This window comes from Geotrypetes seraphini, chromosome 1 (assembly GCF_902459505.1).
Source record: "Geotrypetes seraphini chromosome 1, aGeoSer1.1, whole genome shotgun sequence".
NCBI classification, from domain to species: domain Eukaryota; kingdom Metazoa; phylum Chordata; class Amphibia; order Gymnophiona; family Dermophiidae; genus Geotrypetes; species Geotrypetes seraphini.
The window spans coordinates 21,808,955-21,833,727 of NC_047084.1; the positions used below are offsets into that span (position 1 = coordinate 21,808,955).

Here is a 24,773-nt window from a genome sequence, read left to right on the forward strand (position 1 = left end):
GAGACAGTCAGAAATGGGCCTGCTTTTACTTCAGGCAGAGAACTCTGTTAGCATCTACTAGTAAAATGATATCTCTTCTCTTGCTTTATAGTTATTGGAACTCTTTGTTGAAGAGTACTTTGATCAGAATCCAATTAGCCAGGTATGTAGAATCATGCTGAAATGTACTGCTTGGGTGACCCCTATCAGAATTGTCACTAAGGCCCATATTCTCATGTTTTCCTTGCAAGTAGAGTGGTTAAAACCAGCCTGGACCCCCCCCTTCACTTATCGAAGCAGCAATGGCAGCCAGTCAACCGTGGCAGCGCTAAAAATAGACTACTTACAGCCAGCCCCAGCAGGGAATTTCCTTTGCCATGTTGGAAGTGACGCATCATAGGAAAGGCCCTGCTAGTGTTTATTCAGCATTGCCTCTGCTGCCCGGCTGCCGCTACTGCTTCATGTAAGGGGAATTTGCAGCTCAGGGTCACTTTGTTGGTGCTTTGGAACTGGAGGGAGGGAGGGAGGGGAGCAGATCGTGGTTCAGGACTGCTGCCGCTGCTTTGGGGCAGGAATGAGGGAGGGGGTATGTCACTGCCTTGGGACTGGATAGAGAGGGTTTGCGGCTCAGGACTGCTGCCACTGTTGCTTCGGAGGCTGGAGGGAGGACAATTTTTTTGTTTACCCGTGATTTTATTTTGCCGGTTGGATGAGAGTGCCAATTGGTTGAGTACCAGTTAATCAGGATTCTACTGGTACTGTATTGTATTGTGTAGGAGATTCTTACCCAAGATGGTCAAATATTTCTGTTCTTGTTCAATCCCATTTTATTCTGGGACCAGTGGGATAATTCAGTCTACCCACCAGGACTTTGTAGGAAGCCTTGTATTCCAGAGACTTTAGCTCCATCTCTCTCACCTGACCACTGTCCCCTCAGGAATTAGTTTTCCTTTCTACAAGGAGCTTGTTTTGTCCTGTTCATTTTCTTTCAAGTTCAGTCTTTTCGTTAGCGGGTTTTGCCCTCGTGCTGCAGAGATTCCCTGCAGGGTCAGCTCTGATTGCGGGAGATTGCAAATCTTAGGAAAAGTCACCTTCTGGACAACCTGCACTTCAGATCGGGGCTCAAGAACCCTTCCATTGGGAGCTTGCTCACTCCAGGTTTATCCTCTAGTGGATCGAGTGCAGGCTGTGTGGCTCCATGGAGGCACGCACAAGATCAGGGCCAGAATGCGTTCCTCTGCCAGGCGTCTGCGCAGTTTGTCAGAGGGTGGCGGAGGTCCCAACCATGAATGTCCATCCAGGGGGGCAGACCGAAGTTTTCAAGTCAAGCTTCCCTGCTTCCTAAGGCAGAGGATCTCCCTGTAAGCTGTTTCAGCTCTCTCAGCAGTGTTTTCCAGTCAGCACATGTCACAGTGAGTACAGGCTGACAGCCTGAATTAGCAATTTGGGGGAGAGGGAGGTCTTCAAAAGGGGGTTTGGGGAGGTTTCCCTGCATGTCTTACGCTTACCCCACCCCTAAAACCACCATTTTTGAGGGCTTCTAGTATTCTTGGGGGCTTTTTTAGTCAAAATCAGCACCACAGTAGCCATCTTGAATTCTCCCAATTTAGATTTAAAGTTATTTTTAGCATTTAAAGCTTCGTTTTTGCAAGAAAACCACTCAGATGGGCTTCCCTAGGGCAGGATTTCATTGATTCACACCTTTTTTGCGGTAGATAACTGTCTGGTGCGCTGCCATGTTTTGCATGCGCTATGGCCCACGGTAAGAAGGTTGTAATTTGCTCAGACCCTGTGCCTTTGACCTCTGCTGGAGCTTTAATACAAGGTCTGAAGAGGTTAACTTATTCTTCTGTGGTCGCATAAGATCTGTAGCCATTTTCTGGCTTCCATAATGAATATGGATAAAAAAGACAGAACAGGGAGACCATGCCACTGAGGATACAGCGAGCGGAGAGGATTGTTTGCTTCCTGCTCACCCGCAGCAGCGGTTTGCTGCTTTTTCCTACCGCCGTGCAGGCACTTACAGAGACGGACCCCTTGATCACCGGGTCCGTCTCCATAGCCTTAAAATCAAGCCGCTGCCGCGGTTGCGGCCCCTTGGGCACGCCCCTTGGAGCCACGAGGAGCCTGGGAGCTGGAAGCTGGTCTGATAATCTATAAATTCTTTCAATATACTATTATATGACTTTAAGAATATGGGTAAAAGAAAGATAAAACCTAAAAGCTCTACACCAGTGGTATCAGGTCCAATGGACAGACATTTACTATTATTTTCGGATAATCCACCAGTGATACCACCAGAAGCAGACTCCTCATTGTCAGGAGCCTCAATGAGTCCTCTCAATCGTACTCCTCCCCTTCATCCAGTATCCAGTGATAGTGGGAATATAACCCCCGCCATATCTGATGCTCAAATGATTTCATCCACCCATTCAAGTAAATTAATATATGCCGAAATACCTAAACCTTTGATATTTTCTGGTGGAGTGGATGAAACCACACGAACAGAAGAAACACAGGATATTACCTTAAAAGACTTATGGTTAGGTATATCTAGGGTTGAAGGATTTCTCAGGACAACGATGAAGCAAATGGGAGATTATTCCCAGTCAGTTTCTTCTAAATTAGAAAATGTGGATGCTAACCTAGGTTGTTTGGATAAACGACTAAATGTGGTGGAAAACCAATGTAATAATTTGCAAGCTGTCTCTGTATCAGCTGTTAAAGATTCAACTGTAATACATTCTAAAATTGAATCTATAGAAAATATGAATAGAGTGAAAAATCTACGCTTGGTCAATTTTCCAGTAACTCACTTGTTGTCACCTGAGATTTTATTAAGGAAATTCTTTAAAGAAGTACTGGGATTGGCCAATGCAGAGAATTTTCCAATAAATAATTATTATTATATACCTTTCAAAAAACTTGAATCTGCCCAGGGGGAGGACCATCTGACCACACCAGAGGTAAATTTGACTGAATTCTTAGAAGACACACAGGATGTGATTCAGACTCGGTCCACCCTGGTAATAACATGCATGAGCGAGATGGATAAAATGTTGATAATGAGACTTTATTTCAAAAATAGATTAACAAAATTTTGCGGGGATTTGGTCAGGATTTTTCCGGATGTATCCAGAACCACATAGTTGAGGAGGAAAGAATTTTTGAAATTGAAGGATAGAGTATTGGCACTGGATGCATCCTTTTACCTGAAATTTCCCTGTAAATGTATGATTAAATTACAAGATATCGAATATTCTTTTTGGGATACAATACAACTACAACAATTCTTAATTGCAAGAGAAAAGAAATAGAAATGAGATTTGTTTCACCTTACTGAGAAATATGAGGAGAATTAATATAATAGTATCCAAGATTAAGGAAAGATTCAGGGTTTATAACTATGAACCAAGAATTACCATTCTTTATATTTCCTGAACTTTATTTTTAGAAATAGCAAGATATACTTCCCATTAATGTGGGCTTGAAAGGAACTTTGTATGTATGATTTGATTATGTATTACTTTATTTTATGCGATATCCTTTTTTCTTTTGAATTCTTGGATATTGTAAAGTATTCAAAATTATAAATTTAAAAAAAAAAAAAAAAAAGACAGAACAGAGGAGTAGTACTGGACTGTTCAGAGTTGCATGTGTGTACAGGCCTGCACACACAATATTGTGTTGGCACCTGAAGATACATGTGCACACATCTGCAATTGCAATTCTTTTCTGATACTTATGGTACTTATGGTATAGATTGTACACCATAGAATTCTTAATAAGGAGAATTGATATAAAAATTTATTATAAAATAATAAATTATTATAAAGTGCTCAGTGAGAAAGCCAACGAGCTATCGGTATAGGAGCAACAGACTCCACCAGCCCAGACTTCAAAACACTTTCTGCCTTCCTTCCTACGGAACAATTCCACTTTAGGTTAACAAATATTTATAAAGATGGCCATAAATAAGTAAGATGGCTTTTACTTATCTTTTGCCAGCTGGATTTTACTCTGTCTGTTGCTGGCAATACTTCAGCTGTTCAACATGCTCAATGTGTTTCCAGTGTTGTGTATTATTCACAAAAGTCCTTCAAACTCAAAAATATGTCCATACAAAAATCCCAAATCAACAATTAAAATCCATGTAACAATCCACTGATCTTTTGCTGTTCGAATAAAATAGTACAGTGGGTTGTTACAAAATAATACAGATGTACAGTTTGTGCATGCAATTCAGCTGCTGATAACTTTTTTTAATTTTTTTTTAGCAAAAGATATAGCTACCAGTAGCACACATGCGCATGCACCCAGTGCAACTCCCTGTGTTGGTGCACATTTTTTGTATTGGGTCTGTTTACATACTGTTTGGTTACTTGGGGAGCAAAACTTTGGAATGCCATGCACTAAGAGGGTAATTTTACAAAGGAGCATCAGGGTGCCTAATTAAAGAAAATAGGCATTTACTTTTTTTTATATAGAATGCTAGTGTAATAGCAAATATATAATTGGTGTACAAGCATTTACACCAGCCTAGATCTTCTACGCATGTAAGTGTGCACCTCAGAGCTCTGCCTTTGTGGACGACCACTTGTAAAGTGCATGCTATTAAATATTGTCTTGTGTCTTACAGAACAGTGTATAGCTGGAAATTGTTATTTGCCTGTGTATATATAACTACATACATGTATAAATAACTAGAATACTGGCATTTGCTTTTTTTTCTACTTAAATTTAGGCCATTCCTTGATAGAATTATGCCCTAAGTGTCAGTGCATGGCTCTTAACACAAAGTTTCTGCATAAATACCTGAATTTGGTAGATACTATTTGTTTATTTTATTTACTCCTCACCTTTCCCTAAAACAGCCATAGTAAGTTTCACTAACAGATTTGTTTCTAATTCACTTTGGTTCTTTTTTCTTTTCAGATTGGTATAATTGTTACCAAAGGCAAAAGGGCAGAAAAGCTGAGTGAACTTGCAGGTATAATTCCCTTCTTTCAGTTCAGTATTTAGTGTTTTTCAGCTAGGAGATTGGTTGTTCTCTCACCCCTCTTCCCCCCCCCAAAAAAAAAATCCTTAAATTGTTTATGATTAAACAGGTTTGAGCAGTTTGACTTTTTGCATTGCACATGTCCTCTCTGTGTAGGAGATGTGTGACTATGCAATATGTTGTAGTCTCAAGTGGTGTATGTGCTTACTCTTGCTGAAGGGAGCTCCCTGCTACTTGGAGTATCCATTTTGTGCAAACTGCATCAGAAATGCCAGTCAGCAAGCCCATGTATGATAAGTTTGCGACTACCTCCTTGATGCTTGAGCACAAATAAAAATCTTCCCAGCTATAGTAGCTCAGTGGTCCCTTCTGGGTGAACCAGTGTACAAGCCACTTGAAGCTAAAAGCTATTGACTAGCCTAGATCTGGTGTCAACCTGACCAGAAAGTAATATAAACTGCCTTGAATTTTTGAACCTGACTATTCCTTTCATTTTGATGCTGCCTTCGATGTGTCTGAATTTTAATCGTACTGAATTTTTTACGTAATCAATGGGACATAAGAATAGCCATACTTGATCAGACTAATGCTCCATCTAGCCCAGAATCCTGTTTCCACAATGGCTAATCCAGATCACAAGTACCTGGCAGAAACCCAAATAGTAGCAACATTCCATGCTACTAATCCCAGGGAGACCGACTATGGACTTTTCTGCCAGGAATCTGTCCAAACCTACTTCCAACAGTGGCCAGTCAAGGTCGCAAGTACCTGTCAGAAACCCAAATAGTAGTAACATTTATGCTACCGAACCCAGGGCAAGCAGTAGCTTCCCCCATGTCTGTCTCAATAAGCAACATCAAGAGAGAAGTTGAGAAGTTTTTAAACTAGGAAGAAGGGGAAGGCCGATAGTCGACCGAGAGAGAGAGTCAATGATTCGGGAACCGGTATACCCGGAGGATACCATGCAGGAAGATGGAGGGGAGGACTCACCAAATCTTGTACAGGACAGGCCGAAAGGGACACAAGAGGGAAGGACACGCAAGAAGGGAACAGGCTGCAAACTCAAGTGTATGTACACGAACGCAAGGAGCCTTAGAAATAAGATGGGTGAACTAGAAGCTGTGGCACAAAAGGATGACATCGGCATCACGGAAACATGGTGGACTGATGAAAGTGTCTGGGACACGGTGCTACTGGGATACAAACTATACCGCAGAGACAGAGTGGCTCAAAAGGGAGGAGGCATTGCCATATACGTCGTAGAGGGAATTGAATCTACTGGAGAGAACATGCCACAATGGACAGATAAGTTAGAGTCTCTATGGATCAAAATTCCAGGAACAAATGGACCAGAAACGAGGATAGGCATCTACTACCGACCCCCAGAGCAGTCGGAAGAAATTGATGAAGAAATGACGGATGAGATTGAACACAACTACAAGGGAGGCAATGCAGTTGTCATGGGCAACTTTAACTATCCGGGGATAGAATGGAACCTAGGCACCTCCGGCTGTGCTAGAGAGAACAAGTTCCTAGAAACTGTAGGTGATTGCTTCCTGGAACAACTTGTCAAGGAAAACACAAGAGGAAATGCAATTCTGGACTAAGTTCTAAATGGGCTGCGAGGACCGGCACAGGATGTAGAAGTAGAAGGGACGCTGGGAAACAGCGATCACAATATGATCCACTTCAACCTGGAAATAGGGGTGAAACGTCGGCCCAGAATAACGGCAATGGCCCTAAACTTCCGAAAAGGAAACTGCGAAGGGATGAGACACATGGTGGAGAAGAAAATTAAGAAGAGGATAAACAATATAAGAATGCTGGAGCAAGCTTGGTCTCTTTTTAAGGATATGGTCACCGAGGCGCAAAATCTATATGTACCACGTATCAACAAGGGATCAAAGAGGAAAAAGAATAAAGAACCAGCATGGCTCACTAGAGGTTAAGGAAGCGATCAAAGACAAAAAAACCTCGTTTAAGGAATGGAAAAGATCGAAAACGGATGAAAACTGGAATAAGCACAAACACCACCAACGTAGGTGCCATGGCGGTAAAAGTGGCAAAAAGTGACTACGAGGAAAAAATAGCCAAGGAGGCGAAAAACTTCAAGCCGTTCTTTCGATATATTAAAGGAAAACGACCTGCGAAGGAAGCGGTGGGACCATTGGATGACCAAGGAATAAAGGGAGCGCTAAAGGAGGATAAAAAAATCGCCGATAGACTGAACACATTTTTTGCATCTGTATTTACCAAAGAGGATATACACAGCATACCAGAACCCATCAGGTTATATGCTGGAAGCGAAAACTGGAAACTGACAGGGTTGACGGTCAGCCTAGAAGAGGTATATAGGCAGATTGATAGGCTTAAGAGTGATAAATCCCCGGGACCGGATGGCATCCATCCGAGGGTCATCAAGGAACTGAAAGGGACCATAGCTGAACTACTTAAACTAATAGCTAATCTGTCGATCAAAACGGGAAAGATTCCGGAGGACTGGAAGGTGGCGAATGTTACGCCGATCTTCAAGAAAGGTTCAAGGGAAGATCCGGGAAACTACAGACCTGTGAGTCTGACCTCAGTGCCGGGAAAGATGGTAGAGGCTCTGATAAAGGACCGCATCATTGATCACCTTGACGGACACGGTCTGATGAGGACCAGCCAGCACGGTTTCAGCAAAGGCAGATCTTGTTTGACGAACTTGCTGCACCACTTCGAGGGAGTAAACGGGCAGATAGATAAGGGTGACCCGGTTGACATTGTATATCTGGACTTTCAGAAGGCGTTCGACAAAGTTCTGCATGAACGACTACTTCGGAAAATTGCGAGCCATGGAATCGAGGGAGAAATATTCACTTGGATTAAAAACTGGCTGTAGCATAGGAAACAGAAAGTGGGGGTGAATGGGCAATACTCGGACTGGAGGAGTGTCACCAGTGGGGTGCCGCAGGGCTCGGTGCTTTGACCCATACTCTTCAACATCTTTATAAATGATCTGGACGTAGGTACGACAAGTGAGGTGATTAAATTTGCGGACGACACAAAGTTATTCAGGGTAGTGAAGGCCGCAGGGGGATTGCGAAGATCTACAACATGACATAACCAGGCTTGAGGAATGGGTATCGACATGGCAGATGAGATTCAACGTGGATAAATGTAAAGTAATGCATGCTGGTAAGAAAAATCTCAGGCAAGAGTACAGGATGTCCAGGGCGGTACTTGGAGAGACCTCCCAGGAAAGGGACTTGTGAGTTCTGATCGACAGGTCGATGAAGTTGTCCAAACAATGTGCGGTGGCGGCAAAAAGGGCGAACAGAATGCTAGGAATGATTAAGAAGGGGATCACAAACAGGTCAGAGAAGGTTATCATGCCGCTGTACCGGGCCATGGTGCGCCCTCACCTGGAGTACTGCGTCCAGCACTGGTCGCTCTACATGAAGAAGGACACAGTAATACTCGAAAGGGTCCAGAGATGAGTGACTAAGATGGTTAAGGGGTTGGAGGAGCTGCCGTACAGTGACAGATTAGAGAAACTGGGCCTCTTCTCCCTCGAACAGAGGAGATTGAGAGGGGACATGATCGAAACATTCAAGATACTGAAGGGGATAGACTTAGTAGATAAGGACAGGTTGTTCACCCTCTCCAAGGTAGGGAGAACGAGAGGGCACTCTCTAAAGTTGAAAGGGAATAGATTCCATACAAACTTAAGGAAGTTCTTCTTCACCCAGAGAGTGGTGGAAAACTGAAACGCTCTCCCGGAGGCTTTCATAGGGGAAAGCACCCTCCAGGGATTCAAGACAAAGTTAGACAAGTTCCTACTGTACAAGGACGTACGCTGGTAAGGCTAGTCTCAGTTAGGGCACTGGTCTTTAACCAAAAGGACCACCGCGTGAGCGGACTGCTGGGTGCGATGGTCCACTAGTCTGACCCAGCAATGGCATCTCTTATGTTCTTATGCCCATTATATCAAGAGTGGGCAATCTTTATACACAGGGGGCCGCATGAATGCCGTTACTACTCCTAGCAGACCTCACACAGAAAATTAACAAATGTGCCATATAATTCACTCAATCAAAAAAAGTGGGATTAAACATTGAACCTCCAAAGAGCCAGGAGCAGTGGTGTACCAAGGGGGCGGGGGGCGGTCCACTCCGGCTGCAGACCATAATGGAGTGCTCCTGGGGTCGGCATCAGTATCATGGTCTGGGAACTTCCCTTGCAGCAGCCTCAGCCTTTACACCTTATTACTCTGCTGGTCTCGGGCCTTCCTTTCTTCCAGGTCCTGCCTTTGCCTTTCATAGGTGGGGTCTGGCAGAGCAGTGAGTTCTGAAGGCTGCTGATAATGAAAGAAAGAGAAGTACTCATCGGGGGTGGGGGGGGGGTTTGAGAAATACTGCACCATATACCTGATTGGAGGGAAGGAGGGGTAAGGAAGAAAGCCATCCAATTGGGGGAAGGGAAAAGGAATGGAAGGGGGAGGAAAGGAAAGGAAAGAGAGGAAATGCCATAGCATTGAGGGGGAGGGAGAGATAGAAGGAGAAGAGAGGCGAGAGTTCCAGAACATGGGGAAGTGAAGCAGATGCCAGACCATGGGGGTGAGTTGGGGAGGGAATGAAAGGAGAAGAGAGATGCCAGAGCATGAGGGAGGGAGTGGAGACAGAAGGGAAGGGACAGAGAGGGCGGATGCTGCATAGAATGGGGAGTGAAGAGAAGATGAGGCAAGCAGAAACTAGAAATGACAAAAGATAGAAAAATATTTTTTTTGTTGCTTTAGAATAAAGTACAGTAGTAAGGAGTTCTTTATTTGGCAGGTCCTGTTCTTACATACATTACAGAAAGTTACTGAAATCAGTCTTGTTTGTAAAATTTTTAGAGAATTGAATTGATTGATGTCTACTTTGTAGTTCACTGGGAATGTCCAGTTTTCTATTTTTGTGAGCCGCATTGATCCGCGAGGTATTGTGGTCTAGAAATGTAATGTATTATAGCTGTATTGATTAACATAAATGGAAAATGGAAATAAGGTAATCTTTTTATATTGAATGAATTTTAATACATTTTTTTCTAACCTTTCGAGACTAAAATCCCCTTCCTCAGGCAGTGCCCAAGGGGGGGCAGGGGGTATTAAAAAATGATTGGCCTCGGGTGTCGCATACCCTATGTATGTCAGGAGAATGAACAAATAAAATAGTTTATTGTGTGAAGTCCACAAAAGTTCAGACTCGACATAACACTGTGTTTTGGCATAAAATACATCTGCCTCAAAAACACTAAAAAAATAAAATACATAGACAAACCTAAATATAAAATATATATACAAATTATCATCATAGATAAATGACTATATAAAAAGTAATATTCACTGACAACAAAACTCAATGTGATGACTGAATGAACATAAATTACCAGAATGATGTTATGTACTGTATACTTCTGTCTTTCCAAACAGTTGCTAACAAGTTTTATTTTATTCTGATATACCACACCATAAGCACACTTTATGAACACTTCACAGTCTTAAAAGTTAAGACTTGTTTGTGTTTTATTTTTATCTCTTATCCTTCAACTGTTCCACTGATGACAAAACTCTAATTAGACATTTGTGTGGGCCATTTACTGTGTATACTTCCCATGGTCTTGCAGGTACGTTAGTCAGATTAGAAGCCCACTGGGAGAGATAGTGAGAAATACTTGAGTACTTGAAAGTAAACTGCTTAGGCTATAAGCAGTGTAGAAATATTAAAATAAATAAATAAAAAATTCAGTGGAGGGCCACAGGTTGCCTACCCCTGCATTATATCGAAATGGCAGTGTTGATTTAGAATGATGGAGGGGTGGTGCATAAATACTAAGGATAATATAGAGTTAAACTGAATAAGTGTTAAGCAGGAAACAAAATGCAATGTGATATCTTCATTGGATAGAAATTCCATGCATGATGGGGAGAACTTCTGGGATTTTACTTGGACAAGATGAAAAGACAGAAATTAGGAAGATTAACAAATTTGCTAACACACTAATAATGAGAGATTTCAGTTATCCCAGTATGTATGTGTGTGTGTTTGTGTGTGTATATATATATATATATTACCTCTCTCTCCCTCCCGTACAGCAATGCCTCCAGCCCCTTAACCATCTTAGTCGCTTTTCTGCCACATGAGCGGACTGCTGGGTACGATGGACCAATGGTCTGATCCAACAGCGGCAATTCTTATGTTCTTATGAAATAATTTTAAAACCGATAGGAGGAAATATTTTTTCACTCGGAGAATAGTTAAGCTCTGGAACGTATTGCCTGATGTTGAGGTAAGAGTGGATAGCGTAGCGTAGCTGGTTTTAAGAAAAGTTTGGACAAATTCCTGGAGGAAAAGTCCATAGTCTGTTATTGAGAAAGAAATGGAGAAAGCCACTGCTTGCCCTGGATCGGTAGCATGAAATGTTGCCAGTTACTAGTGACCTGGATTGGCCACCGTGAGAATGGGCTACTGGACTTGATGGACCTTGGTCTGACCCAGTAAGGCTATTCTTATATCCATGACAAATCAGAATAGCAGGCATCCTTTAAAGCTGTTACTTCTAGGGAATCTATATCTGCACAGGACACTCTCAGATTAAATCACTTTAGATTTAAAATATTGGGCTAAATCTTCTGAAGAGGGAAGAGTTGCTTGAGGAGCCTGAGTGAAATGATTAATATTGAAAATGGAAGAAACTAACCTAAATAACTCTTTCATATTATATTTAATCCAACTTTAGCTGCTTTTGTTTGTTAATTTTATGTAAATTAGTTCCAATTGGACTTGTAACTCAAGTACCGAAACTTGGCAAAGTCAGATGTTTGGATTATATAGATAAAGGTTATAGTCTTGACAATTTTGAAATCCCTTCCGTACTACTATACAATTTTCCACTGTTGTGACTGATTTTTGCATTGTGGTGATTGAGTTCTCATTGTTGTGGGATTTTCTTCCTGAGTGAGTTTAGAAGGTGTCATTAAAAATTACTATTATTTTGTTGTCTCTGCTTGCAAGTTCACATTTTTTTCTATTTTCCTAATTTTAGGAAACCCCAAAAAACACGTGACTGCTCTGAAGAAATCTGTTGATATGAGCTGTCTTGGGGAGCCTTCACTGTACAACTCTTTAAACTTGGCTATGCAGACTCTCAAGTCAGTATCCTATTTTGTCACTAGGGTCACTCTAATATGCAATTCTGTGTTTTCAGAGGGAAGAGAGTATTCACATCGTCTGTATATAGACTGACTTTCTTCCTTTTTTAATTTAACTATTGCTTATCCTTAAAACATTCGTCAAATTCTTGGATATAAATAGCAATGATTCTGTAAATGATAACAAGCAAAATAATGGTCTAATTTCAGTATAAATCATTCTTCATAGGCACATGCCAGGACACACAAGTCGAGAAGTATTGGTCATTTTTAGCAGTCTTACAACATGTGACCCAGCGAACATCTATGACTTAATTAAGGTGAGTAAATGTGCATAACGCTTTCAGGTACTGGTAAAAAAGGCATTGAGCCAAATCCAAAGTCCCTTTTCCCTTCACTTCTGTTGTTTTTATCCTCTTCATAGTCTTTTGTTTAATTTAATTTTTTTTGCACCCTTCAATTTTTCTTCTGTTTCAACTTTCAGTTCAGTTGGAACCAGGGTTGGTAGTTGGTATCATGGCACCCATGAACCTTTCATTTGCTGCTGCTTGGGGATTTGTCTGCTATTTTATATCACTTACCAGCTTTCTTTACTCCTATTTGTTGCAGTGATGGTACTTAGCCAGGGGCCATACAGCAAAAATCCTCCTAGTACCCTGCAAACATAGACTTTTAAGTCCACCCACTAGATGTTGTTTACTCTGAATATCTACATGGACAGATTTCCTACACAGCCCTGTCCTTCCATCTCTAAGGGAGGACAAGGAATAACAACCAGACACAAACTGAAGTTTAAAACATAAAGGCCCCTATGGGAGAGAAATTGGTGCACGCTCAATCAGGCAGTTTCCACCCAAGCAATGAGCTACAGGCTATTTTATTAACTTTGACATCATTTCATGTATTATTATTCATACGTAAGTTAGTGTGTTTTCCAATCACAATCCAGTTACTTCATTAAGATCCAATGATAATTGCATGCCACTAGGTCCATATTTGGTTCATTGGTCATATGATTTCTTTATCAATTTTACTTCATTAATAATTTCCCTAACATTAGCAGCTCTATAATGGTTTAAGTTAATCATGTGCAATTAATTTTGCTCTTATCAGCAAATTAGGAGGTTACATCCAGACTGTCTGAGATCATCATCTATTTCAGTGGTTTGGACATCTTATAAAAACGTGTTAGCTTAAGGTCCAGTGACCTGTTCCCTGTTCTAGCATTTAGGTCTTAGGCCAGTAAACATGACATTTCCTCTACTCTTTCACTGAGACCTGTGCTCCATATGAGTGGGAAGTATGTGGCACAGTGATTAGAACTACAGCCTCAGCACTCTGAGGTTGTGGGTTCAAATCCAAGTCATTAGGTAGAGTATGAGCCCACCGGGACATAAGTAAAAATGCTTGTGTGCCTGAATAAACCATTTAGGCTAGGGGTCAGCAACCTTTTTAAAGCAAAGAACCATTTTATCCTAAATGTTTGACCCAAGATTTATAAAGAGCTGCAATGAGTATAGAAGGGAGGTTGAGATATTCCAGGTCTCTCTTCCCTTTCCAAGATCTACCGTAGCTTCTTTCTCCTCTCCAACCCCTCGCTGGTCTCTGTATTTCTCAAACCCACCCTCCCTCCCCCTCTCCCAACCCATAGCCAAGGCTCTCTCCCCTCTTCAGGCTCTGACCCTTTGATCTTCCTCTCAACTCATGATTCCCCCTTCCCTCAAGGGCCTACCTAGATACTGAGTCCAGCGGGGGGTTCTTTGGGGCAGGAACATGGCCCTCTCATGGCAGCTCAACCCTACAATGCCTCTGCCCTTCTCCGCTCCACCATGTATAGGTAGGGCCCCCTTCCCCTGGTTCTACTGAGGTACCTGGTTGGTCCAGTGTGGGTCTTGTGGCAGGAGGTGGTCCTTTCACTTCTGCCTCCTTGCGGTTACCTTATAAAATGAGTGTATCGACCTTTTGTGGGTTCTTGCTTCATTTCCTGCCATGAAGACCCCTGCTGGACCACCAGGTACTTTGGTAGGTCTGGGTGGCCACGGGAGAAGAGCCACATGTGGCTCATGAGTGATTGCCGACCCCTGACTTAGGTTATAAGTGGTATTATTACATTACATTAGTGACTTCTATTCCGCTCATACATTCTAGGAGTGTCACACACAGATTTTATATGGTTGCTCACAAAAATAGTTACAAATCTGGAAAATTGTTGATTTTAGGACTTGTTGCACATATGGGAAAAAAGTTTTGAACTTATCGCTCACATGCACCCAGCTTAGAGGGAACATTGACTGTGACCTTTGTATTACCCAATCTACAGGATATAGCTAGGACAAACATCTATTTTAAACTTTGTGACTGTGAATATTTCTTAAGACACAGATAGACAAATGCATATAAAAAAGACCCCTCCCCCACCCATTCCATTCATCAGGAATAAACCCATTAAATCACATAACATACCTCCCCATCACCACATTAAATATAGTCCTATGTAATAAAAAGGTGTCCAAGGTGTCTAATCATTAGAATATGCAATCAATGGCCCCCAAATCTTTTTGAAACTATTATAATTTCCTTGCTGTATAGCAAGCACTCTCTCCATTTTATCAATTTATATGTATTTGACAATAATTGTTAGAATGTCAAGTGATTTGTACGAATTATTTGATTGAATTTTTCACACTTGTTGCAAGAGTTAAAACTGAATAAAGAATTAAAAAAAAAAAAAAGACACAGACAGACACAAAATCAACACTCGCAGGGAACTTGGAAAGAATTCCATGAGCCATACTCTGCTTGCTTTCCCTACTTATTTGCCTGTAGTTTATAGCTATTCTGGGTAAAATTCAGTTACTGGATGTTTAGTGCAGCTACCTTCTGTATTGAGCACCATTGTTTTTGTTTAAAGGGACACTAGGGTTCTTTTGAAAATAGCAGAGTAGAACCCCTTCATTATCTACCAGATGTCTATTGCATTACTTCTGTTACTGATGGTGTTATGCACACTGTATACACTCCAGGGATTTATGTTACAAAAAAAATCAAAATAATGTATAAAAGAGCAACATATTTGAACTGAATAGTATTTGCAGTATTCTGGAAATATATGCAGGTACTTTAATGCTTGTGTCTGTCAGCCCTAGCTCCCCCATCTAGTGTCTCCCTGTTGGCCATATGAACAGTAATGTTCAGCAGTACTCTAACAGAAACTGAGATTACTAACAACCATAAAATAATTTACCTAGCAATGTTTTTGGTAGATTGCCAAAGGGCTACTGTGCTTCAGCTCCTTTAGCCTTTAATTTACTGATGAGTTACCAAACATGGTTAGAGTAGCAGGGTGAGAACCAGGGAGGACATTGATGTTGGACAAGCCATTTAACCCTCCATTGCCTCAGATATAAAACTTAAAAACTGTGAGCCCTCCAGGGATCTGAAAATATCTACTGTATTTGAATGTAACTTGTGTTGAGCTTTTGCTGAGAAAGGTATGACCTAAATCCAAATCCAATACCAGGCATAGTGTGAAGTAATACAAAGCATTACAAATGTCACTCAGCAACTACAGTGCAAATCCGACATACCATAATAGCAGTAACTTCCACAAGTCACACAACAAGCATTTGCCTAGGAAAAGATAATACCACAAACACTACAGTGAGCACTAAACCTATCAGTAAACCAAACAAACCAGCTCAATCATGCAGACAGTGCTAAAATAAGGCCATGTCTCTTTCACACATATAGAACATAAGAAAATAAGAATAGCCATGCTGGGTCAGACGAATGGTCCATCTAACCCAGTATCCCATCTTCACGGTGGCCAGTCCAGGTTGCAAAAACTCAAATAGTAGCAACATTCCATGCTGCTAATCCCAGGGCAAGCAGTGACTTTATTCATGTCTATGTCAATAGCAGACTATGGACGTTTCCTCCAGGAACTTGCCCAAATCTTTTTTTTAAACCAGCTGTGCTAACCGCTCTTACCATATCCTCTGTGTTCCAGAACTTAACTGAGTAAAAAAATATTTTCTCCTATTGGTTTTAAAAGTATTTCCCTATAACTTCATTAAGTGTCCCCTAATGTTTGTAATTTTTGATGGAGTAAAAAAATTGATCCACTTGTACTTGTTCTACATATGATTTTGTAGTCTTCAATCATATTTCCCCTTAGCTGTCTCTTTTCAAAGCTGAAGTGCCCTAACCTCTTTAGTCTTTCCTCATACGAGAGGAGTTCCATCCCCTTTATCAAGGTTGCTCTTCTTTGAACTCTTTCTAATTCTGACATACCTTTTTTGATATATGTCGACTAGAATTGAATGTAATGCTCAAGGTGAGGTCACACCATAGAGCGATACAGAGGCATGATAACATTCTTAGGCCCTCTTTTACTAAGGTGCACTAACCGATTTAGCAAATGCTAATGCGTCCATAGACTAACATGCACACATTAGCATTTAGCGCGCACTAATCGGTTAGCACACCTTAGTAAAAGAGGGGGTTAGTTTGGTTTACCATCCCTTTTCTAATAATTCCTAGCATCTTATTAATTTTTTTGGCTGCCACCACACGTTGAAAGGAAGGTTTCGGTGTATTGTCTACACTGATACCCAGATCTTTTTCTTGGGTGCTGACCCTCCAACCCAGCCCGCTAATTAACCGTTCCCCTTAACTGTATCCATGACATCCTGTTTGTCTGTCTTGCCTGTTTAGATTGTAAATTCTTTTGAGCGGGGACTGTTTTCTTACTCTTTATGATTCGGTGCAGTGCTTCGTGCGTCTGGTAGAGCTATAGAAATAATTAATAGTAGTAGTAGTTCCAGAAGTTTTGAAAGTCCAATCTATAGTGGTCAATGTGCTTCATAGGTGGAACATTCCTTAGTGCCTCCTTGTGCAATTTGTAAAGCGGCACCTTAGAAATCTATGTATTCTTTCGTCTGTCACTTTGGATTGAATGTTCAAGCTTGACGTGATAAGGCCCATGAAGCCAATGTGTTAGCAGGGATTTCAGTTACCTACTCTCATGGAGTACTGCTTTGGTATATCCCAAGCATTTGGACTTTTCGGGTGGGACAATAGAAAAGGGTATATGATTTCTTACCAGTTAAATTTTCTTTTCTTAAATTCTTCCAGACTAGTCCAGAACCCATCTAGTTGTTGTTAGCAGCAATTTGTTTTCTATCTCCTGAAATATAAAGATTTTGATTTTGGCTAGTTTGTTATTCCTAGTAAGTTTGTAGGCTAGAAAGCTTTAAATTTGGGTTAGTGGCTTTCAGATAAACAGTTCATTAGTTCCTTGCAAATATTTTTTTCCTTTTAATTCCTTTTGCTGTTCTGCTTTGTTATGATAAATGTTAACTGGCCAAGGGGTTGTACAGGATTCTCAAGTAATCTCTTTGCGGCTCAGTAGTTCTCATTTTCCACTTCTGGAAGGACAGCATAAACTCAAACATCTGGATTGGTCTGGAAGAACTCAAGGAAAGAAAATTAGCAGGTAAGAACTAATTTACCCTTCCTTGTTATCAACAGCAAATGAATCCAGAGACTGGTGGGATTACATCCATCAACCAGCAGGTGCAGATAGAGAGCACTTGATTTATCCTCGGGTATATCTTGGATGCACAGCCTCCTGGCCAACCAGTATACTCTATCTCCAGTAGGTGCAATAATGTGTCTCTCACTGCTCATGGCTTCTGCTTATGGATTTTGGTTCCAGGCCTGGATGTTTGGAAAGAGGGGTGTTCTGGCTGAATGGTGCCAGCTTTGGCGGTACACTTGGACCCTCTAAGTGTCCCTACCTCACCCTCTTCAGGGTAACACCTGGGCCCACCTGGGTCCATTAACCTGCTGGACATGATGCCTTCTGGACTACAGGGCACAGCTCCTGTATTCTACGGTGGATTTCGAGCCAGGCTTGGCAGGTACCGGCTTCAATTTCCTGGATCAGAAAAGAGATATTCCTGTGGCTTTGGCCTCAGTTGAGAAATGTTCCTGTGGCTTTGGCCTCAATGGAGAAGGATTCCGGTGGCTTGGGCCTAAGATAAGTCATATTCCTATGGCTTAGGCCTCGGTAGAGACATATTCCTGTGGCTTAGGCCTCAGTGGAGACATGGTCCTGGGGCCTTAGGCCTCAGTGGAGACATGGTTCTGAGGCCTTAGGCCTCAGTGAGACATGAGCCGAAGCTGCTTCAGCTGTAGTCGCGCGCAGCCACTGGCTTGCAGCTGGGGTAGGCGGTAGGAGGCCCTGAGGGCGATCGGCCAAGGCCCTTCCCTTTCCTCCCAGTACAAAAAGGGGGGGGCTGCAGTTGCTGGCGCTGCTACTGTCAGTCTTTCTCCTCTCGGAGGAGGGACACCACCTCCAACAGTGATTCCTTTGCCTTCACTATTCGGCAGGCCCCAGGTGGTTGACTTTGGCCGGGGCGCCATTTCACTGGCATCCTTGTGTACTTGTGTAATCCTGGCCGGCTGACAGCTGGGGCTAGGCTAGTTGCGGGCTAGCTGCAGGTCTTTCTCTCTGGCTCAGAGTTTTTTCTTTCCAATCCTTCTGGGTCATTCTTATAGAGGAATGGGCTAAAAGTTGGATCAATGTCTCAGTGTCTGAAGTTGTCGCTGTATCTATTTGGGGGCTTGGGGAAAGGCACTTGTCACTTTGGGGCCCAGGTACAGTTTTGGTGTCTTGCCTCTCCTTTGGCATTTTTCTTTTTTTTTTTTTAACTTTTTATTTATAGAATTTTCATTCTTTCAATACATGAATCACATATTATAAAATGTATAATAAAATATATATGTATGTACAAATTCATATCATAGATATTCATCCCTTTCCCCTATTAATTGTTTTTCCATTTTTCTTTCATATTAATATCTATATTTCCCACCCTAACCCTATATTACTATTATCAATGTGTTAAGATATCTGATCTCTAGAATAATTAGTCAATGGATCCCATATTTTCTTAAAATTTTTAATATTTCCTTGTTGTAAAGCCAAAATTTTCTCCATTTTGTAAATGTGACATACCGAGTTCCACCAGAATGTATAATTTAGTTTGGTAAAATCTTTCCAATTTTGTGTGATTTGCTGCATGGCAACTCCTGTCAATATTAAAAGTAATTTATTATTATTTGCTGATATTGGACTCTGTGTTCTCATTGCAGTACCGAATAATATGGTATCATATGAGAGTCCTACGTGATTTTCTAGTAATATATTTATTTGGGGCCAAATTAAATTCCAAAAAGCTTTTATACAGGGACAAAAAAAAATTAAATGATCCAATGTCCCTACTTCTATTTTACAATGCCAATATCTATTAGATCTAGTATTATCTATCTTTTGCAAGCGCGTCGGGGTCCATAACACTCTATGTAATAAAAATAACCATGTTTGACTCATAGATGCTGACTTTGTTAATCTTAATCTCCAGGACCAGAATTTTGGCCATTGAGATGCAGAAATTGTCTGTCCAATCTCAATGCTCCAAATATCCCTAAGTCCAGTTTTCTTTTCTTTGGCATTTTTCTTGACTTTGGTCGACAGTTTGCCTCCTGTGGGAGCCCTATGGCTTTTGGAGGGGCGATGTAGCTGTGGTTTCCGCAGCATGGTGCTCTCAGGCGAGGATGGCTCCTGCTCACATATGCTAGGGAGGGTAGTCTCTTTATGATCGTGGGTGACATACTCTCTAGAGTGTAGTATCTCCTTGGATGCATGCGGCAGGGCAGGATTTAGGGGCGAGGGATTTCCCGTTCGCTTCTTTATTTTCCTCCCTACGTTTGGACTGCTTTGGTACATCCCACTAGTCTCTGGATTCATCTGCTGTATTCGATTAGTACAAAATACGGCAGTGCACCTAATTTTTGGCTTGAAGAAATATGATCACATTAGCCCATTTTATCGGCAATTACATTGATTGCCTTTTGAGGCACATATTCTTTTTAAATTTGGTTGTCTTTGTTTTAAAATTTCTTTTTGGTTTGGCTCCGGGAGATCTAGCCTCTCAATTTAATTTTTATACCTCATTAAAAAACACTCGTAATAAGTTTGTTTATGTATCCTTCAGTTAAGAACTGTCATTACAAGAAATTTTTGAACAGGATATTTGCCTTTCAACTAGGTAAACAGAACTCTTGGTTAAGCCCGCTTATTTGTCAAACAAATTCTTATAACGTTTTTAGAAAGTTTTTAAAAACATTTGTTTGATAAGTTTGTTAAATAACTATGTATTTCTTACCTTGTTCATTTTTATTAATTTGATGTACCTTTCACTGATTGATGTTAACTGCCTGGAACTTTGTGGATGAGCGGTATACAAGAATAAATTTATTATTATTAAATTTATTATTAATTTTCTTTCCTTTAGTCACAGCAGATGAATCCAGAGCCCCACCCTGTTGCGGAGTTTTGTCACTCTCGGGCACGGTTTCAGCATGCTTTCAGCTGATATGGCATTCTCAATTTTGAAGCATCGATGGTACGGGTAGCACATGTGAGGGAATGAAGTTGTATGTGTATCTTATGTTTCATTTGTCTCATGCCTTTTATGTGCTTTATTTGTGTTTTAATTCAACTGCTTTGAGAAGACCTATACTGGTTGGCCAGGAGGCTGTGCATCTAGGATATACCCGAGGATAAATCAAGTGCTCTCTATCTCCACTTGCTGGTTGATGGATGTAATCCCACTAGTCTCTGGATTCATCTGCTGAGACTAAAGGAAAGAAAATTAACAGGTAATGACATAATTTTACCTTTTTACATGAAAAATGGAATGTTTTTAATATTGTATAACTTTGTATATTGTTTTCTTAATTCCTTTTCTTGTGAAGTGCCTGAAAGCTGTTAAAATCAGAGTGTCTGTAATTGGTCTATCTGCTGAAGTGCGGGTCTGCACTGTGCTCACGCGAGAGACTGGAGGTATGTATAAGAAAAGAACATTCAAGGTATAGTGGCAATTCCCACTGGCTTTCTTATTTTAAGAAAAAAAAATCCTGTGGGTTCCCTGTTCTGTGAATCTCCTGATTAGGCTGAACATTTCCTGGAATCCTGTTTTCTGCTGATGTTTGAAACAAACTGTGATATAGTGAAAAACAAAGCAAAAACATCTGTGCAGTGCAGACCATAGAGATAAACATGTCAACTTAATAAGAGCAAACCTGCCAATAATAATTTGCAGTTATATATTATGTGAGTTAAATCCTATCTTTAAGAGTACCACCATGTTCACATGTAATGAGAGGACTTTGAGGTAAGTGGCTTTGTCTAATCAAGTGATAACTCTCTCTTATATATCGTAAGTACTGTTGGCCCCAGCACATAATCAGTTATAAATCTCAAAAGTGGCTAAAGGAAAATTTCCTCCAGTATCCTACACTGAATCAGTCCAGCTGCTGTTCTACTATGCTTGTCAGGGCTAAAGTTCTGCTAGAGCTGTTTGAAGTGGAGCCCTGGTAAATAATTTCCCTGACTGCAACAGTGTCTTTTACCTCTCTGGGCTTCTTCTGGTCATTATTATGATCCCACATGGAAATACCTGTTTTTTTTGGGGGGGTTTCCACTACCCCTCCTTCCTCCTCATGGCCTTGTTTGGCAGTCTTCTGTGTGCAGTTTGAACATGTGGATCCCAAAGTCTTACAGAAACTGAAGATGCCATGCATTCAAACTGTGGACAAGGCACAGTTTGTCCTGACCGGAAAGAGGATTAAGCAAGACGCTAGGATGATAGAGAAAACCGAGAAAAATGAAGGCAGGTAGTCTATATAGCCTATAATTTGCCTGTTCATTCTATCTACTATCCCTTCCTTTCCCTTAGAGATCAAATGTACTTATCCTAAGCTTTCTTGAATTCAAATACAATTTCTGTTACATCTCTTCCAGATTCCATAAGTTAGGTGTTCAATCCCAACAAGCAGTCTGGGTGTTGCAGAAATTACATCTTTTCTGAACACATGTTGCATTCCCCCTAGTGTGAGAATCAGTAAACAACCTCAGTTTCAATTTCTGCAAGCAGTCCGAGCAGAAGTCTTTTGCTGGTGCTCTGCTTTTGTTTCTTATTTTTTCACATAAAGTTCGCTTAAACTTCGTTTCTCAGTGGCTTCAGTGCCTTCAGACCCCTCCCTGGTGGTCCACTGTCAGAGAAAAGGATGCAGTCCTAAGGTGCTGGGCTGCAGCTTCACAGAGAAGCTCTGGTGGATCTGTGAAGCCAGCCTGCTGTGTACCACCTTCTGGAAGTGCCCGGAGTCCCTTCCCGTGGAGTTTGCTGGCCGATGACCACGTCACAGGTTTCTAGCACAGGCTGGGTGCATCTGGACAGAAACCCATCAGGTTTCAAGGTGCAGGCTGCCTTTCCTGCCCCTGACCGTGTGGCAAAGAATCCATGGGGGTGGAGGGTGTAGTTGGTCTCTGGCCGGCTGGCAGTCTGAGGATTTTCCATTCCAGTGCAACATGGGTTGACCTATTGTCTGGAGCTTCTAGAAATTTGGCTGGCACTACTCACTGTCCAGCCCCTTCAGAAAGACCAGTGGTGCAAGATTCTTCAACGCCACAGCGGTGGAGTATGTACCTCGTGAGGGAGCTCTAGTGCTCTCTCTTGCTCTCTTGTGCAAGAATGATTGGTGACGTTCCACTAGGCAGAAGCACTTCTTCTGTCTTTCTCAGCAGTCCATGGGGCCAGAGTCACCAGTGTTCCAGCAATCTTCCTCACATGACATTTCCTGGTCTCAGGAGTCTGGTTCCTTTCACAGGAGCCATTCCATCTGCTTGTACAAGAGCAGGGGTTTGCCCCAGAGGGTCTTGTAGGCTTTGGCAGAGATCTCGAAGGCGACAAATGGCATGGAAGCTAGACTCTGATGCATTGGTTTGGCTCTGGCTGGCTCACGAGTTCTTGTATGATGTTCCCCCCTTGGCCTCTGATAGGTGTGGTCATCTGCTGGACAGCAACGAATTCTGGCCTGGTGTCTCTGAATTGGCCTCACTGCCCACGGTATATGGGTGGCTGTCATACTTCTTTAGCGGGATGAGAAGCTCCGGTTCCATTTTCTTTGGAGAACCCCCCCAGCATTTTGGTTTTACGGCATGGCTCTTGATTGCTCAGCATTGAGGATGAGTGGATATTTGGAGGTAGTTCTCTCGACTCTTTTGCGCTCAAAGTACCATCTACATTGGCTTCTTCTACCAAAGCCTGGTAGGCTTTTCTCACAGGGGGGTGCTAGGACTTAGGTGGTGCCTGAGCAGGCTCCAGTTAGGCTCCCAATTAGGTAGTCCTGGCTTTCCTTCAGGAGAAGGTATAGTCAGAAGTCTGGCAGTGGCCTCTCTGAAAGTTCAGGTTACAGGTTTTGCATGTTTTTGAGCGCACAAGAGGAGCAAGTACGCTTACTGCTCTTTCAGATCTGACTAGGTGTATGAGGGGGATGCTTCATCCATGTCCTCCCTTGCGCCTTCCTTTGTGGACTCTTAAAATCGTTTTACAGGGCCTTGATGAGGCTCCCTTTGAACCACTATAGGATGTCTTTCTTCTGGACCTGATGTTCACGACGGTTTTTCTTTTCCCCGTTGTCTCAACACAGTGTATTTTGGAGTTTCTGCTCTTTTGTGCAGAGAACCTTTTTTCCGTATTAGTGTTTTCCTCAGTACTGTGCCTTCCTTCTTGTCAAAGGTGATATCTGCTTTCTGAGTCAACCAGGAGGTTAGATTGCCTGCATTTCATACGACAGGTTCAGAGTGCAAAGATCAGATCTTCCGCAAATTAGATGTCTGGAAGATCTTGCTCCTTTATTTGGAATGGATGAATTGAGTTCTGGACTGTATGATCATTTTTTTCTCACTGTTACGCCTCACTGTGATAGGCCAGCGTTCAGTTCTCGATCGCTGAATGGATTCAAAGGGCCATTTCCGCAACTTATATTGCCAGTAGCATGCAGCCGCTGATTTTGCTTACAGCACTCTTGACAAGATGTGTGGTTGTGTTGTGGGCAGACTCATGCGATTCATCCTGATGAACTTTACAGGGTGGCTACTTGGTCCTCTTTTCATACTTTTCATGGTTTTACCGAAAGGATGTGGTGATGCATTCTGATGTTTTTCGGGACCTTGGTTTTGTGGACAGGCTCTTCTGTCCCTCCATAGCTACCGTGGCTTTGGTATGTCACCTAGCGTATGAAATCAGTAAGGGACGTAACAGAATGGAAGATTAGGTTTATACCTTCGATAATCTTCTTTCCGTTAGTCCGTAGAGGTTTCTATACGACCCACCCTCTCTGTATTCACTCAGTTGTTTGGAGTGGCCTGCTCCTTTCTGCCTCGATTACTCTCATTACAGGCTTGAAGATTTTCCAGCCAGTTGCCAGATCCTGTGGGTAGTTTCTGTGAGTTTGCACATTACTGAAGACCTTTCTTGGGGTGCTCGCTTCACACAGTAGGTTAGGACGGTATTGTTCCTCAATGTTTTTTCTGAGTTGCCTTTGTGCCTGCTTCTCACTTGTTAATATTTTGCAGAGCAAGACAGTTCATGATTTGCTTGTGTTGATGGGGATTCTTTCCCGTACCCCCCTTGTCCTAGATTTGTAGGTATGGGCTTGGCTTTGGTTCTGAACTGAGGTTGTTTACTGATTCTCACACTAAAGGGATGT

General features: G+C 41.9%; 1 protein-coding gene across 1 annotated transcript in view; it reads left to right on the plus strand.

The window, feature by feature from the left end:
• The window catches only part of LOC117352237 (general transcription factor IIH subunit 2), a 67,451-nt gene that overhangs the window by 12,405 nt on the left and 30,273 nt on the right, over positions 1-24,773 (plus strand). The window contains exons 6-10 of the mRNA XM_033928596.1: positions 92-142; positions 4,915-4,969; positions 12,044-12,149; positions 12,379-12,469; positions 20,976-21,063. Of these exons, the coding sequence (XP_033784487.1) occupies positions 92-142; positions 4,915-4,969; positions 12,044-12,149; positions 12,379-12,469; positions 20,976-21,063 (391 nt within the window). The remainder of the gene's footprint in view (positions 1-91; positions 143-4,914; positions 4,970-12,043; positions 12,150-12,378; positions 12,470-20,975; positions 21,064-24,773) is intronic.